Source organism: Melospiza melodia, chromosome 9 (assembly GCF_035770615.1).
Source record: "Melospiza melodia melodia isolate bMelMel2 chromosome 9, bMelMel2.pri, whole genome shotgun sequence".
Classification (NCBI taxonomy): Eukaryota; Metazoa; Chordata; class Aves; order Passeriformes; family Passerellidae; genus Melospiza; species Melospiza melodia.
In genome coordinates this window covers 996,102-1,011,664 of record NC_086202.1, presented here as the reverse complement: position 1 = coordinate 1,011,664, position 15,563 = coordinate 996,102, and the positions used below count along the sequence as shown (strand labels likewise).

Below are 15,563 nucleotides of genomic sequence, written 5' to 3'. Positions count from 1 at the left end.
GTGCCTCTGCAGAACATCTGCACACTCCTGGGATCCTTTCAGGCACTTCCCAGCATCTTCCAACACAGCCACACAAGGCACAGGGGAAGGAGGTGACAGGGACAAGGTGAGCAGGGACAGGAGGAGGTGACAGGGACAGGAAAAGTGATAGGGAGAAGGTGAGCAGGGAGAAGAGGAGGTGACAGGGACAAGGTGGCCAGGGACAGGTGCCTGCCCCGTTCCCCAGCCCCTCCTGGCACTGAGCTGGAGGCTGTAAAGTGTGTGAGATCAGTGCTGGGCACTGCCCCATTCCCCAGCCCCTCCTGGCACTGAGCTGCAGCACTGAGGTGTCTGAGATCAGGCTGGGCACTGCCCCAGCCCGTGGGATGTGAGCAGTGCCTGCAGTTGCCAGCTCTGCGTGGGCAGCTCCAGGAGGCAGCTGCAGGTGCCAGCATGCCCTGCCTGGTGCTAAGCTCAGCTCCTCAGAGCCAGCAGTGCCAGCATTTCCCACTGCCCTCACAGCCCCCACAGGAGCTGGGCTTGAGAATAAACTACTCAAACTCTAATTAACTCTAATAGTTTATAAAAACATTGCTCTTGTAAGCCAAGGATTGAAGACTAAACCCCTTCTTAGAGTTGCCCCACCATCTTATCTTTCTCAGGAGGAAAGGATTCGAACCCTCCTCTGCAACTCCCAAAGCTGGCATTTTTAACTAAATGAGAGGAAGAAGCAGGGCAGAGCTCAGAGCTGCTGCTCAGAACCCTGAGCCCTGTGTGATGAGGGTGAGGCAGCCCCACAGAGGAGCCCAGCCCAGAGTGGGGAGGGATGTTCAGGCACAGGAGAGCAGAGGAGAGAGGGCTGCGGGGTGTGGTGGGCAGGGCAATCGGGATAAATCCACATCTCATCCAGTTCTGGCACTGCTGGGACATGACAAGGGAGGAATGTGTCCATTCCCAGCCCCAAGGAGGGGACAGCAGCACCAGCTGGGATCAGGAAATCCCACCGTCACTATGGCTGGAAAGGACCTGCAAGACCATCCAGCCCAGCCAGCAGCACCACCGTGGTCACCATGAAACCATGTCCCCACGTGCCACATCCACTGTGAAATCCCTCCAGAGATGGGGACTCCACCATTCCCTGTTCCAGGGCTTTACAGCCCTTCCATGAACAAACCCCCCTAATTTCTGCCCTGAACTGCCCTGCTGTGGCTGCCCTGCCCCGTGAGAGGAGCCCCAGTGCTCACCCTGGTGTGTCCCCAGGCACACGGAGGAGGAGTTTGGGACATCACCATCACCTCTCCTGCTGGAAGGAGCATGGAATCAGCAGCTGCAGCCCTGTGTGTGACAGGCAGGCCCAGCAATGCACCCAGTCACTTTGATTAGTGCTGCTGTCACCTCCTGGCCCCAGAAGTGCTGGAGATCAGGGCCCAGGGACTTGCTTCATTTAGAAGCACAGTCCGTCCTGATGAGATAATTTGGGGCAGTCCTGCCTATCAGCAAAGGACAAGAGAATACTCTCTGCTTAAAAAAAAAAAGGAAGAATTGAGCAGTAATAAAAAAAAATCGACTTTTTCCCAAGCAGGCAGCATCCTTCAGCTCCATGCAGCCCCTCAGCCCTGCTCCCCCTTCCCCTCAAGGACACAGCACACTCCTCCTCAAGGCAGCCCCGGCTGGGTAAACACGAGGCTGCCCAGGAGCCACCTCTGAGGAGTTTCCCTTCCTTCCTCTGCTCCTTTGCAAGGCCCAGACACGTTCATTAAAGCATTCAGCACTCTCTGAATGTGATTATGCCCTTCCCTGTGCTCACACTGGGAACGTGTGGTGCTTCCTGAGCAGCAGCTGCCCTTGGCTGCCTGCACAGGCACAGGGCTGTGCTGGGGAGAGCATCCCAGCACAGCTGGCACAGCTGGCACAGCTGCTGCAGGGCTCAGCAAGCTGCCCTGCCCCACTGGCACCCCCAGCTCAGCCCCAGGGCAGCTGGAGCTCCTCCCCAGTCAGAGCCAACCCTGGAAATCAGCACTGCTGGCTTGGGCAGAATGACCAACTGCTCTGCTCTCCTTCATCCATCTGCCCTGGGCTTTGTGTTTGTTTGGGTTTTCCCAGTTTCAAATTGAGAAAAGGATACGGAAATGTCTGCTGAAGAGCTCCTTTCCTGCTGCACTGGGAAGTGACAAAAAGAATCCACTCCTGACCTGGGGGCAGCACAGGAGAATGACAAGAGCTGGAAGGTGAGGGGTGGCACAGCCGCTGGCACAGCCTGGCACTGGCACAGGGGACTCGAGGCCATCACAGGCGCTGGGAGAAGTAGGATTTTGGCACAATAATGCTTTGGGGTTTTTTTGGTTAAAATTGATGGTGTAGAAGCCAAGTCACCCCACTGGATTCCATCAGATGAATAAATTGCCCTGGAAGGAGGTCAGAAAATGAGTGAAGGGTCCTCTCTCTTTGGTGAAATGAAAAATAAAACCATGAGGCACAGAAGTGCAGCTGGAGAGAGATTTATGCCCGGATAAATCAGTGTACAGCAGAACACAAATATGGAGAGACATCACTGCTCTGTTCCATGGGACACTTCCCACCCTGGCACTGCCCAGGGCCAGGCTGGCAGGGCTGGAGCAGCCTGGGACACAGGGAGGTGTTGCTGCCATGGCAGGGGTGGGATTTAAAGTCATCCCAACCCATTCCATGGCTGCATCTCCAGCAGATCCCAACCCCTGCTGACTCCCTGCCATGCACTGGGTGTGATTTAGGGCCATCCCAACCCATTCCAGGGCTGCATCTCCATTAGATCCCAGTCCCTGCCTGCTGGTTCCCTGCCATGCACTGGGTGGCATTTAGGGCCATCCCAACCCACTCCATTCCATTCCATTGTTCACTGCCATGCACTGGGTGGGATTTAGGGCCATCCCAACCCATTCCATATCTGGATCCTGAGCAGATCCCAACCCCTGCTGGCCCCCAGCCCCTCCCCAGCAGAGCAGGAGCTGCACTCTTGTTCCTGCAGGGTCATTTGGAGCTTTCATTTCAATATGCATTGCCATAACCACTTCAGAACTGGTGAATGCTGGAGTAAATTGCTTATTGGAGCGGGAAGGGAAGAAAGTCAGCAAGAATTCCTGAAAATCTGCAGAGTCAGGCCTAAGTGGCAATGAGCACCTTCTGCAGTGAGCTGTGCTGGGGAACATTTCCCTCTCCAATTTCTCCTCCTTTAACAACCTGCTTTTTAGCAATTTCCACCAAATGAGCAGCGAAACGAGGGAAGGCACAGAGGCTTCAAAAGCAAAGTGACATCAAAACAAATCAACCCCCCCAAAGCTGGAGTGTCACATTCAGCCGGTTCTTACAGCCCTGTCCTGTACTACTGGGGTTTGAAATACCACCTGAAAACCAGCCAGGGAAATGGGGGCGGGACAGGATGACCTCTGAAGGGCCCCTCAAAAACAAATTATTCCATAATGCCATGAGAGTGACAGCACCAGCAGAGACCAGACCCCAAACCTGCTGGGTTCAGGGGCATGAAATATCCCCCACAACCCTGTGAAGCGTCCTGCCCCTCCCTGCCAGGGACAATCCCAGGACACCTCAGCTCTGATCACCCTCCAAACCCTGCTGCAGCACTTGGGGGAACACCTGGGGAGTCCCAGCTTAGAAATTCCTCAGGAATCATTTTAGGCAGGGTCTATCATCCCCATTTCTGCTCTTTTGGTGGGAATGGATGCTCAAGGCCCTGTGCCCATCCCAACAAAGCCCTCGCCCAGCCCTGACCTCCTCTGGTGCTGCCCTTGTGATCCCAGGCAGGAACTCTCCCTTTGTGCCAAATCCCAACAGTGGCTTTAACTGGAAAAAAAGAAGTTCAGACTGAAACAAGCAGTCTGTGAGCAGCAGAAGCTAAGAGAAAGCATTTCCCAACTTTTAATGAGATTTCTCATCACAGGAGCCGTAAGAGCAGGGCTCACCATGACAGAATCGAACCCGACACATTTAATAACAAAAAGAGCAGGATTATTAAACCCCATTCAAGCCTTGCTTAGCAAAGCAAATGATGCAAATCCTGGCAGGCTCAGCTCGTGTCCCTGGGTGACTGCAGAGCTGAGCCCTGCTCCAGGCCCTGCTGGGCTCAGCTCCTCAGCTTTGGGCTGCACACTCAGCTGCTGCTGGAGGCTCTCTGTGCCTGCTGCTGCTCTGGAGAGGAACGGGCAGGGGGTGCTTGGGCAAGGCTCCAAGGCATGGGGCATTGCTGGGTGCCTGTGCCAGGCCAGGAGCTGGGCTGGGCCCTTCTGGGTCCCCTCCTGTCACAGACATCTTTTACGGAATTTCCTTCCCTTAGGATTTTTCCTCCTGAGAAGCTGGGAGGCCTCAGGAACAAAATGCAAACAATGGTTATCTGCTGCTGTGGGATGCAACAGGTGCATCTGGGATTGGTCTCATGGGGTTGTTTCTGATTAATGGCCAATCACAGTCAGCTGGCTTGGACTCTCTGTTCAAGCCACAAACCTTTGTTATCATTCTTTGCTATTCCATTCTTAGCCAGCCTTCTGATGAAATCCTTTCTTCTATTCTTTTAGTATAGTTTTAATGTAATATATATCATAAAATAATAAATCAGCCTTGTGAAACACGGAGTCAGATCCTTGTCTCTTCCCTCATCCTGGGACCCCTGTGAGCACGGTCACACCTTCCAGCCCAGGATGTGCTGTGATCCCAGGGTGAAATTCCCTTTTCTCACTCATTTCTGACTGCCCTGATATGGAGCTGAAGTGTGGGACCCTCCTGCTCTGGGAGCCCAGGGAAAGCAGAGCCCCAGGGGTGGCTTCTCCTTGAGCTTGCTTTGTGCCAGGGGGGACTGGAGAGCAAAAGGCACCAGAATTTGTACTGAGAAGCACAAACCATTTCTTTAGGGACACTTCTGGCATTATGTGGAGTTATGACAAGGTGCTCTGAGCTGCTCTGGTGAGGTGGGAATGGCACTCCTGCAAAGGGATCCATCACTTCCCAGGACAAACCAGTTATCACCATTTATCTGTCTCAGATCTGCTGCTCCTCTCCCATCAACCCCTCTCTGGTGAACATCCCCTGAATTTCAGAATTCTGCACTGAGACTGAGCCATCGAGCTGGCTTTACTCATTAAAAAGAAATCTTGGCAGAAACGTGCCCAAAAACGAGACAAATCTCTTCTCTCTACCTGGGAGATCCCGTTCCCAAGTGACAATGGCAGTGACATTTTACACACTGTGGAACAAAAACCACTGAAACCTTCCCTGCCTGAACTGGGCAGAGAAAAGGCAGAAAGGAAGAGGGAAAATGGTGAAAAGTCTCCAGCAGGGAGAATCCTCCTCAGCAGGACAGAGCCCACCAGGTGCCCGAGGTGCCACCAGGAGTGGGGAGAGCCTGGACAGCCCTGGCTCTGCAGGCTGGCACAGGGTCAGACCACGGTCCCTGCCTCCCTCCCTGGGTTACCTCCACACACGAGATTCTCCTGCTGCCTCAGAACTCTGATCCTCTCCTGGGCTTTGTTGTAAATCCTGTGGGATCATGCAATATCCGGAGCTGGGACCCTCAGGATCACCCAGTGCAGCCCTGGCCCTGCACAGACACCCCAGACCCCACCTGGGCACACCTGGAGTACTGTCCAAGCTCTCCTGGAGCTCTGGCAGCCCCTGGGCTGTGCCCATTCTCTGGGGATGAGCCTTTCCCCAAAATCCATCCAAAGCCCCTGGCACAGCTCCAGCCGGTCCCAGGGAGCAGAGCAGTGTAAATCATTATTAATCTTTAAGAAAGCCTCAGCAATCTGAATTTTTCTGGCACCTCACTCAGGGGGTCCCAGCCCCCATTACCCCAGGAATGTGGCATTCCCTCTGCAGGACACACAGCCCACGCCCAGCAGGGGCTGCAGAGTGGTTCCAGCCTGGTTCCAAGAGTGCAGAACCGCACTGAGATTTGCCCAGGCTCAGTATTATACACCTTCTGCCCTCCTGCTGCATTACACAGCTCCGTGGAACCTCCAAAGTGGGCAAAAAGGCTTGATTGGATTTTTGGGCAGTTTCTGAAGCAGCAGCTCCTGACCTGGGTGACCTCCCTGCCCTCCCAGCAGGGCAGGTGGCAGCCAGCCCGGATCAAAGGCTCCTCCTGAATTATTCATGGAGCCATCAGTGAATGAGAAATCAGAAAATTGGAAAATAAGTCTGGAGGGGCCACAGGCACAGCAGGGATCTGTGCTGAGCCTGGCTGGAGGGAATGGGGCTCTCCTGGGCTGGGACAGAGCTTTTCCAGAAAGGGGAGCTGGGACCCCCCTGCAGCCCAGGGAGCCTCTGGAGCAGGACAAAAGGGGGTGATGAGGATGGTGATGGTCACCCCACAGCCTTCATCTCCCACAGTCCTTCCCACTGCTCTGCCCAGTCCCATTTCCCAAACCTTTATGATTCTTTTCCAGCCTCACACAAACCCCAGCAGCAAATTTCCATCTCCTCTCTGGACAGGATGTAATTGTGAGAGAACACACTGAATTATGCAGCATCAGGCCCCCAGAACCTCCCCTTGCTCCTGTCACCGCACAGTAATTATTTCTGCCTGAACCAATCCTTTGTGTTTTGGAGTGAAATCTTCGAGCACTCATTTCTGGGAGGCTTTGAGTCAGAAATTAGATTTGGAAATTTGAACCCAGCCAGGCAGAAACCAGGAATGTGACCCTCGTGCTCCATTTTTTGGTGGTTTCTGAGTCAGGTTTAAAGCCCCAGGCTCTTGACACCAAACAGGGGCTGGCAGGAGGGATTTTCTGGGGGTGACAGGGTCCCAGCCTGGTTTGTGCTGGGCGGACCTCAAAGCCCTTCCCATGCCACGGGCAGGGACCCTCCCACTATCCCCACATCCTTCTTTTCCCCTTCCACCATCCCCACATCCCGCATGTGCCAAGAGAGCTGCGCGTGCAATAAAATCCATGAAACTCCATTTAGCACCCTGGGGAAGCTCCTGTGGCACACTTAAAATTGGGAAATGTAATTAAGCTCCCTTATTTGTATTCTGGCCAAGAAGGAAGAATCATTTCACCTCGTTACATTTCTTTGCACTTTAGTGGGGCCTGACTGAGGAACGGGGGAGCCACCCAGGAAACACCCACAGCTCCAAAGCAAAGCTGGGAGCAAACATCAGGAGAATCCCTGAGGATTTGGTTCCCACCATCCAGGGGGCTGAACAGGAATGGCTGTTTGATTGGAGGAATAGTAATAACAATAAAAATATAATAATAATAACAATAATAACAATAATAACAACAATAATAATAATACCACCACCTCAAACCCTGAGCTCTCAGCCTTGCAGACCCCTCACATCATGCTATGGCACCCTGGAATTTCAATTCCCTCACAATAAACTCCCAGTCAGGAATTTCTATACTAATTTTAGTTTCCAAGATGAAGTGCAGCAGCAATGTGAATGATTCACAGGATGGTTTGTGGCACGGGGTTTGCTCAGCTCTCAATCCCACTGGACAGAATGGCAGGAGCATTCCAGGGTCCCCTCCTGTTCCAGGGAATGCTGAGATTGTCCCCATGCCAAGAATTGCACCAGGAAACAAAAGACCCTGCAGATGCAAATCCTAAAAGTGCAGATTAATCCACTGGGATTGTGGAATTTCCTACTCCATCAGGTTTAGCTTTGCACTGAGTTTACCCCACATCCAGCCCTGATTCAGGCCAGACATTGGGAATATATTCGTTGAAATCCACTCTGTGGCTTCATTTTACAGCATCAAAACCAGTCCCCAAACAGCTGAATAATAAAGTTGAACACATAAAAAATAATGCCTAAAAAATGCCTTTTTTCCCTCACTAATAAGCAAGACAAAAGCACACAAAGACACATGATTCCCATCTTTTACAGGGGCCTCAGCTGGATTTGCTGCCTTGTTCCCCTCTCAAGTCCCCCAATATTCCTGCTGGGCACCCCAAAAGCACAAAAGCTGGGCTTGAACATCCCCTGGGGATTATTCTGCATCCCAGCACCATTCCAGCAAGCCTTGGCCACACCCGCAGAGCTCCTAATGCTTTAATTGCATCAATAAATATCAGGATGCAGCAGCCACCACAACAAGGTGTTCCCTCAGCTCTGATTTAGAACTCACGGAATTATCACAGGAATTCTCATCCACTCATCTTCTTCTGGGGAGGGACAAGCAAGGGCTCCTCCTGGAACAATCCCATTGTCCTTCCAAGGCTTATTCCTTTCTTTCACTCAGTTTGGGTTTTCCTTCTAAGACTTCTGCTCCATTTACAAGAAACACACCCAGTTTAGTGAGGGCTTTGTAAGCGACACAAATCTCAGTTAATTTGAGTCTCTAACAGACAGAAGAAGAGCCCAGCTTGCCCTGTGTGCCCTCCCTCTGCTCCTGAGAGGGAAAAGGACAAACTCCTGTGTCAGTGTGTGAGCCCCGAGCCCCAGCTGTGCTGCCAGCCCCAGCCTCACCTGTGAAGCAGAGTGGAAATGTTCCAGGCTAGAAATCCATTTTGATTTAGGTGAAATGTACATTTTTGAGTTGAGTCTGTGGTTAGCAAACATGGCTATGTAGCCTGACTGCAAGGCCTAGGCTCAGAGAAACTGCCCCAGTGAAGGACAGAGATAAGGGGGGAGACAGAGAGTGATAGAGAGAGACAGAGACTGCTGTGACAGCTGCTCAGCCTGACCTAGGAATTCTTCCTGATAAAGAAGAACTAGCGGCAAATGTCACCCGAAATTGGTAAAAATGAATATGTATGAACCTATTGTGGAATTGTATGCATATGTATCTGAGAGGGGGATAAAAAGGGACCTGAAGTTCCCAGAAGTACACATGTCATTTTAGGGGATGATTCCCACATGTGTCCAGAGCTGTAATAAACATCCCAGCTTTACAACTTCCACAAAGCTGTGGAGTTTTGATTATCTCCGCAAAACACCTGGGTGGGGAAAACCTGTGACCGTGTTCACAGGGTCCCAGGATGAGGGAAGAGATGAGGATCTGACTCCATGTTTCACGAGGCTTGATTTATTATTTTATGATATATATTACATTAAAACTATACTAAAAGAATAGAAGAAAAGGTTTCACCGGAAGGCTGGCTAAGAATAGAATAAGAAAGAATGATAACAAATGTTTGTGGCTCGGCTCTGTGTCCGAGCCAGCTGACTGTGATTGGCCATTAATCAGAAACAACCCCATGAGCCAATCCCAGATGCACCTGTTGCATCCCACAGCAGCAGATAACCATTGTTTGCATTGTGTTCCTGAGGCCTCCCAGCTTCCCAGGAGGAAAACTCCTAAGGAAAGGATTTTCCATGAAAAGGTGTCTGTGACACAAACCCACCTGGCAGGGCTCTGAGCAGAGGAGCTGCTGCTCCTGGGAGTGGAACCTGATGGAAGCACTGCCCAGCACTGCGCTCCCACAGCAAAGCCAGCTCAGGGCTTTAACAAGCAGTTACAGACACACTAAATTAACTCTGACTTCCATGACATTTACCAGGAGCTGGGCACGACTGAGAGGATTTGGGTTGTTTGTCTTTTGTAACTGCCACTGCAGTATTGATATTTTTCCCTTTGTCAATACCTTGCTATTACATCCCAGGCGCTGAGAGCCTCTCCTGGAGCACACCAGGGGAGCAGCTGCTTAACCGTCAGCCTGGCCTAAGCAGGACTGAGGTGGGGCCTTTTCCTGATGCCCAGCCTGAGCCTCAGCTCCTGCCCCTGCTCCCAGACATCCCAAAGCCTTGGGAACCACTGTTGGTACAAAGTGCACTGTGATCCATAAACCCAGGCAGGCCCACCATGGATTTGCACCAATAAACTGCCCATGAGTGCCTTTGGATGGTGCAAAAATATGCAACACTACAGAGCTGTGCCTGACCTCACCCTGCTCACCCTCCTCCTGCACTTGGCCTTGGTAACTCAAACCAGCTGAATTTTCACTGAGAGCCATCCCCCCATTATCACAAAGTCCTGATAAAGTGGGCAGCTCCAGCTCCCAGCAGGGACTGTCTGTGCAGGGAGGAGGGAATTGTTACCATTTCAGTGGGCTCTGGGCATTATCTGAGCCCCTGAACCAGCTCACCTTCCCTCTGGTGCACCAACACAGAGAACCAAAACGTGATTTTGTGCTGAATGTTAGCCCAGGCAGGAAGTTATCACTCTAATAACTATAAACATTCATTTGCTTGCTTCGTTAGCCAGCATTAGAGCTGGGCACAGCATTTACAGCCAGCTCATAAACCACCAGCCTGTGCTAGAGCCAGGCACGGGGCACACCCAGCAAGGCCAGAGGAGGCTTCCCCAGGACAGGAGCTGTAGCCATGATATTTTACGGAAAATCCTTCCCTTAGGATCTTTCCTCCTGAGAAGCTGGGAGGCCTCAGGAACACAATGCAAACAATGATTATCTGCTGCTGTGGGATGGAACAGGTGCATCTGGGATTGGGCTCATGGGGTTGTTCTTAATTAATGGCCAATCATAGTCAGCTGGCTCGGACTCTCTCAGTCAGTCACAAACCTTTGTTTTCATTCTTTCTTTTCATATTCTTAGCCAGCCTTCTGATGAAATCCTTTCTCCTATTCTTTTAGTATAGTTTTAATGTAATCTATATCATAAAATAATAAATCAGCCTTGTGAAACATGGAGTCAGATCCTCGTCTCTTCCCTCATCCTCAGACCCCTGTGAGCACCACCACAGGGAGCCCCACATTCCTGCCTGGAGCTTTCCTGTTCTCCCAAAATGTTCATTTGTGCTCACCTGATGCTGTGGAATTCCCGTGCAGGGGAGGCTGGGCTAAGGTGAACTGAGAAGTGCACCAGGAGAATTCCCACACAGAGGAGCCCAAAGGGTGGCAGTGAGCCCAGCAGAGCCCCAGCTGCAGAGCCAGCAGGAGCCACCCCTGGCCAGGGCTGCAGGGGCTTCCCAGGCTCTGACCCGTGGATTGCAGCTGCTAATTAGCTCATTAACACAAGGAAGGAAGGAAGGAGTGTGCACAGAGGTTGGACACATGGCCCAGCCCAGCCCTCCCAGTAAGGAACGGGGAGGGACGAGGTTGGCCAGGAAACATGTGGGAAATACTGGAACATCCATGCCAGGCTGGACACTGGGGCTGGGAGCACCTGGGACAGTGGGAGGTGTCCCTGCCATGGCAGGGGTGGCACTGGGGGGATTTGGGGTCCCTCCAAACCAATCAATCCTGGGCTGCTGTGATGTCCTGGGGACCTCAGGCTGAGCTCAAGGGCTCAGTGGGACTAACCCCAGGTCCCTTCCCCAGCACTGAACCCAGCCCATGAGCCAGCTCTGAGTGTGCTCTGAGCCTGGCTCAGTGAGCAGTCCCTGCTGAGGAGGGACTGACAGACACAGACAGACTGACAGACATGGACAGACCGACAGACACGGACAGACCAAGCCTGGCTCAGTCAGCAGTCCCTGCTGAGGAGGGACTGACAGACACGGACAGACCGACAGACACAGAGAGCTCGGGCACAGAGCTGGCACCGAGCAGCCCTTGGCACTCAGCATTGAGGTGCTGAGAGGAAAAGGCTCCGTCACTTCCCAGCTGCTCCGTGGCAGCCTAAACCACCACATTTAAACCCTTAAATAATGCTGAGAGCCAGGGAACAGGTGGCAAATGGATTCTATGGCAGATGGTGCCTTTTTTAATATTTGTGCTCGCTGCTAATTTACAGAGTCCATAAGCACGGGCTCATCTCTTACCTTCTTCACTGCTGCCATTAGAAACCTGCATGTGAGGAAAATAAACACCCACCCCTTTATGCAGGAGCTGCAGAGGGTGTTAGAGATTACCAGACACCCCATTCCTTAATTACTGCAGGTAAGTGCTGGTGCTTGCAGATTTAATGCATTTAGGGTTTCTTTGAGGCACATTTCAGAGCCCTGCGTAGCAGTGCTGGGAAATGCAGTTTCCTCCCCCAGCAGGGCCCAGGAAGATGCAGCACAGCGAGGAGCTGCATCTCCACAAGCTCCTGTTTAGTCTTTATGTTAAACCTGGCACAAAATCCACACTCACAGCCAGGCTGCCATGAAATATTTAAGGGAACATTTGCCTGGGAGATGCACGAGCAGCACCACCAGTAGATGTGAAATGAAGAAAGGAAATAAAAGCAATTCTGACCCAAAAAGGGGCTGCAATTGCATTGCTGGAACCTTCCCTGCTCACCTCCCTGGGGTGGGAGCAGAGGGCACAGCAATGTGGGGCCAGGGCCCCTCTCGGTGCACAGAGCCTGAGCCTCTCCAGCCACAGATCACTCCATGGACAGCTTCCTCAAGCTTCAGTATTTTATTCCATATAAAACAGCATTTTATGTTGCTATTAAACCCAGGGCTTTTATGCTGCTTCTCTCCCACACGTTTATTTCATCATTCCAAGTTTTTCTAGGCTCGGCACGGTGACAAAACAATCCCCAAGAGCACCACTGGCTGCAGAGCCAAGGCACAGCAGCCTGCAGCAGCCAGCACCTCCCAGCCCTGTGTGCTCAGCCCCGTTCCCAGGGCTCCAGCTGGGATCCTTCACAGCCTCCTGCAGGAAAAGGCTGCCTTTAAATCCCTTAAATATCCTCTGCTCTCTCATAGCTCTGCTTCTGATTTTCCTTCCCAAAATGTAAAGTAAATTGTATTAAAAGTGAATTTTTAAAAATGACCACACTGCATTGTGCACACTCACAGTTCCCCTAAATTCCTGGTGATTTGCTTTGAGGGAATTCCAAGGAATTTCCTCTGTGAGGATGGAAAAGCAGCAGAGCCTGGATCCCCACCTGCCCTGTGCCCTTCCCACACCTCCCACCTCGTGTTAACACCCTGCTATTAATTCCCAAAGCTATTAATTAGGCTGCCAGGAGTTAACTGCAAGGCTGCAAAACTAACCACAATCAAAGGCCTAAAAAATAAATATTCACTCCCAAGACTATTGATCAAATTGAGCAAATCCCTGTGATTGGAGACATGGGACCACACAAGGCAGGAACGGGACACTGCTCTCTAATGGAATCAGTTAACAGGGGATAATCAATTAATTAGGCTAACCACACACACAATGTTCAGCCTTCCAGGTACCAATAAACATGGGGATTGAAGCTGGAAATGATGTCATTTTGGGGTTTTTGAGTTCATTGTTGCTGCGTGCCCATGGCCTTTCATAAGCTTTAGAGAAGGGCAATGTGGGAAGGTTGTTAACTGCAGGGTCACAGATCATTAACCCCAAATTCATAGGTCATTAACACCAAACTCACAGGTCCTTAACTCCAGGGTCACTTTTTAGGTGACACATGGATCGGGACAGGCACAGCCCATCCCCACCCTGTCCCCAGCCCAGAGCTCCGAGTGCCAGCTCCAGGTGCCACCTGCAGGGATGGGCACTCCAACCCTCCCTGGGCAGCTCCTGAGCCCCCTTTCCATGGGGCAATTCCTGCTGTGCCCACCCTGAGCTGCCCTGGCCCAGCCTGGGGCCGTTCCCTCTGCTCCTGTCCCTGTTCCCCCGGCTGTGCCCTCCTGGCAGGAGCTGACAGAGCCACGAGGGCCCCTGAGCCTCCTTTTCCTGCCCTTTCCCTCCTCTGGGCCCGTTTGCTGCTCCCAGCCCCACAGCCCTGCTCTGGCAGGAAGGAGAATCCCTGGGATCCATCTCTCATTAAAGCTCTCCCACCAACCCCAAACCAGAGCTGCACCTTCTGCAGAATTCAATCTCCCTGTGCCACTCCTCAATTACCAAAAAGATGGAAGATGCGCCCTCATTTCCATTTTTCACTTATTTCCATTTTTCACTTAATTGGCAGATAACTGTTCTAAAATAGCCCCAAGCACCCCAGGTGCAGTCACAAACACTGCCCTAAAGGCTCCCGACCACCAGGCCTGCCCAGCCAGGCGGGGATGCCCCTCAGCTGCTACCTTCACAAGGGTTCCACTCAGCACCCACAAAGAGCCATTTCTGCAGGCACCAAACACACCTCAGCTCTGGGAGAGGGCCCAGGCTGAGCTCTCCCAGCACATCTGTAACTAAAAACACCCAGAGAATCTGCTGGGGACTTAGTGAAGTGTTGCACCACGGTGCGCAGACACCTCGTGAGGGCCCTTGCAGCTGAGAACATGAACGTTCCAGCTGAGAGCATGAACATTCCAGCTGAGAGCATGAACGTTCCAGCTGAGGACATGAACACAAACGTTCCAGCTGAGAGCATGAACGTTCCAGCTGAGAGCATGAACGTTCCAGCTGAGAACATGAACGTTCCAGCTGAGAACATGAACGTTCCAGCTGAGGACATGAACACAAATGTTCCAGCTGAGGACATGAACGTTCCAGCTGAGGACATGAACGTTCCAGCTGAGGACATGAACACAAATGTTCCAGCTGAGGACATGAACGTTCCAGCTGAGGACATGAACACAAACGTTCCAGCTGAGGACATGAACACAAACGTTCCAGCTGAGGACATGAACGTTCCAGCTGAGGACATGAACGTTCCAGCTGAGGACATGAACGTTCCAGCTGAGGACATGAACGTTCCAGCTGAGAGCATGAACGTTCCAGCTGAGAGCATGAACGTTCCAGCTGAGAGCATGAACGTTCCAGCTGAGGACATGAACACAAACGTTCCAGCTGAGGACATGAACGTTCCAGCTGAGGACATGAACGTTCCAGCTGAGAAGGGGAACACTCCAGTTCAGTTGTGACCGCACCACCATAACCTGAAGGTGGGCGGGGGGGCTCACAGATTTGCACACAGAACCCCCCTCAGAGGAGGCAGGAACCAGCTCAGCTGGCCCCAAATGTCCCAAGGACACATCCATGACAAACATCCCAGAGCTCTGAACCCACTCCTGACACCCAGCCCAGAGCACACCTCCACACTGCTCCAGAACCCCCAGTTCAACCCCAGCAGTGCCACCCGTTGCCAGCACCCAGCACCACCCCAGAGCCCTGCGCTGCCCAGACCCTCCCCAGCCCCACAGGGCCTTACCTGGGAAGGGCGAGGCCAGCAGTGGCACTTTGATGGGGGACAGGGTGAGGAGCTGGCAGGGCTGCGGGCCCGCTGCGGCCTGCGGGGCCTCGGGCTCCAGGGCCACCAGCGCCAGGCTCTGCGTGCCACCCACGGCTTTAAGGCTGCTCTGGCACCCACCTGTGGGACAGAGAGAGAGGGGTGAGATATCAGGGTCTCTGCTGCTCAGAGTTACAGAGTTACCCCGAGATACATTAAAAAGTCTCTTCTCCCAGCCCAGTGCTTGAAGGAGGAGTCAGAGCTCTTCATTTCTCAGTCTCAAGATGGTTTATTGTATCTTATATATAAAATTCTTTCTCCTGCCCTGCCAAGATCCGCTCAGCATCACAGACAGAGGCACTCTGCCTGCCCTGAGGCAGTGTTATCTTTTTATACTAAAAACTACGTGTACAATATTTACCATTCCTTTCTAATACCCATCACCTATGTTAGACAGTGAGCTTCTACTCTAAACCAATCCAAAGTGCCAACATCACAGCAGAAGATGGAGGCCAAGATGAAGAAGAAGAAAGGCTGGACATGCCCAGATTCCTCCACCTTGCCCCCTGAACCCCCATGCTTAAAACCTCAAAAAT

The 15,563-nt window shown here is 52.2% G+C and overlaps 1 protein-coding gene across 1 annotated transcript in view; it reads right to left on the bottom strand.

Annotated features, from left to right (window-relative positions):
• Positions 1-15,563, bottom strand: part of TCERG1L (transcription elongation regulator 1 like) — a 48,958-nt gene that overhangs the window by 21,320 nt on the left and 12,075 nt on the right. Inside the window, exon 4 of the mRNA XM_063162966.1 lies at positions 14,950-15,108. Coding sequence (XP_063019036.1) covers positions 14,950-15,108 — 159 coding nt within the window. The remainder of the gene's footprint in view (positions 1-14,949; positions 15,109-15,563) is intronic.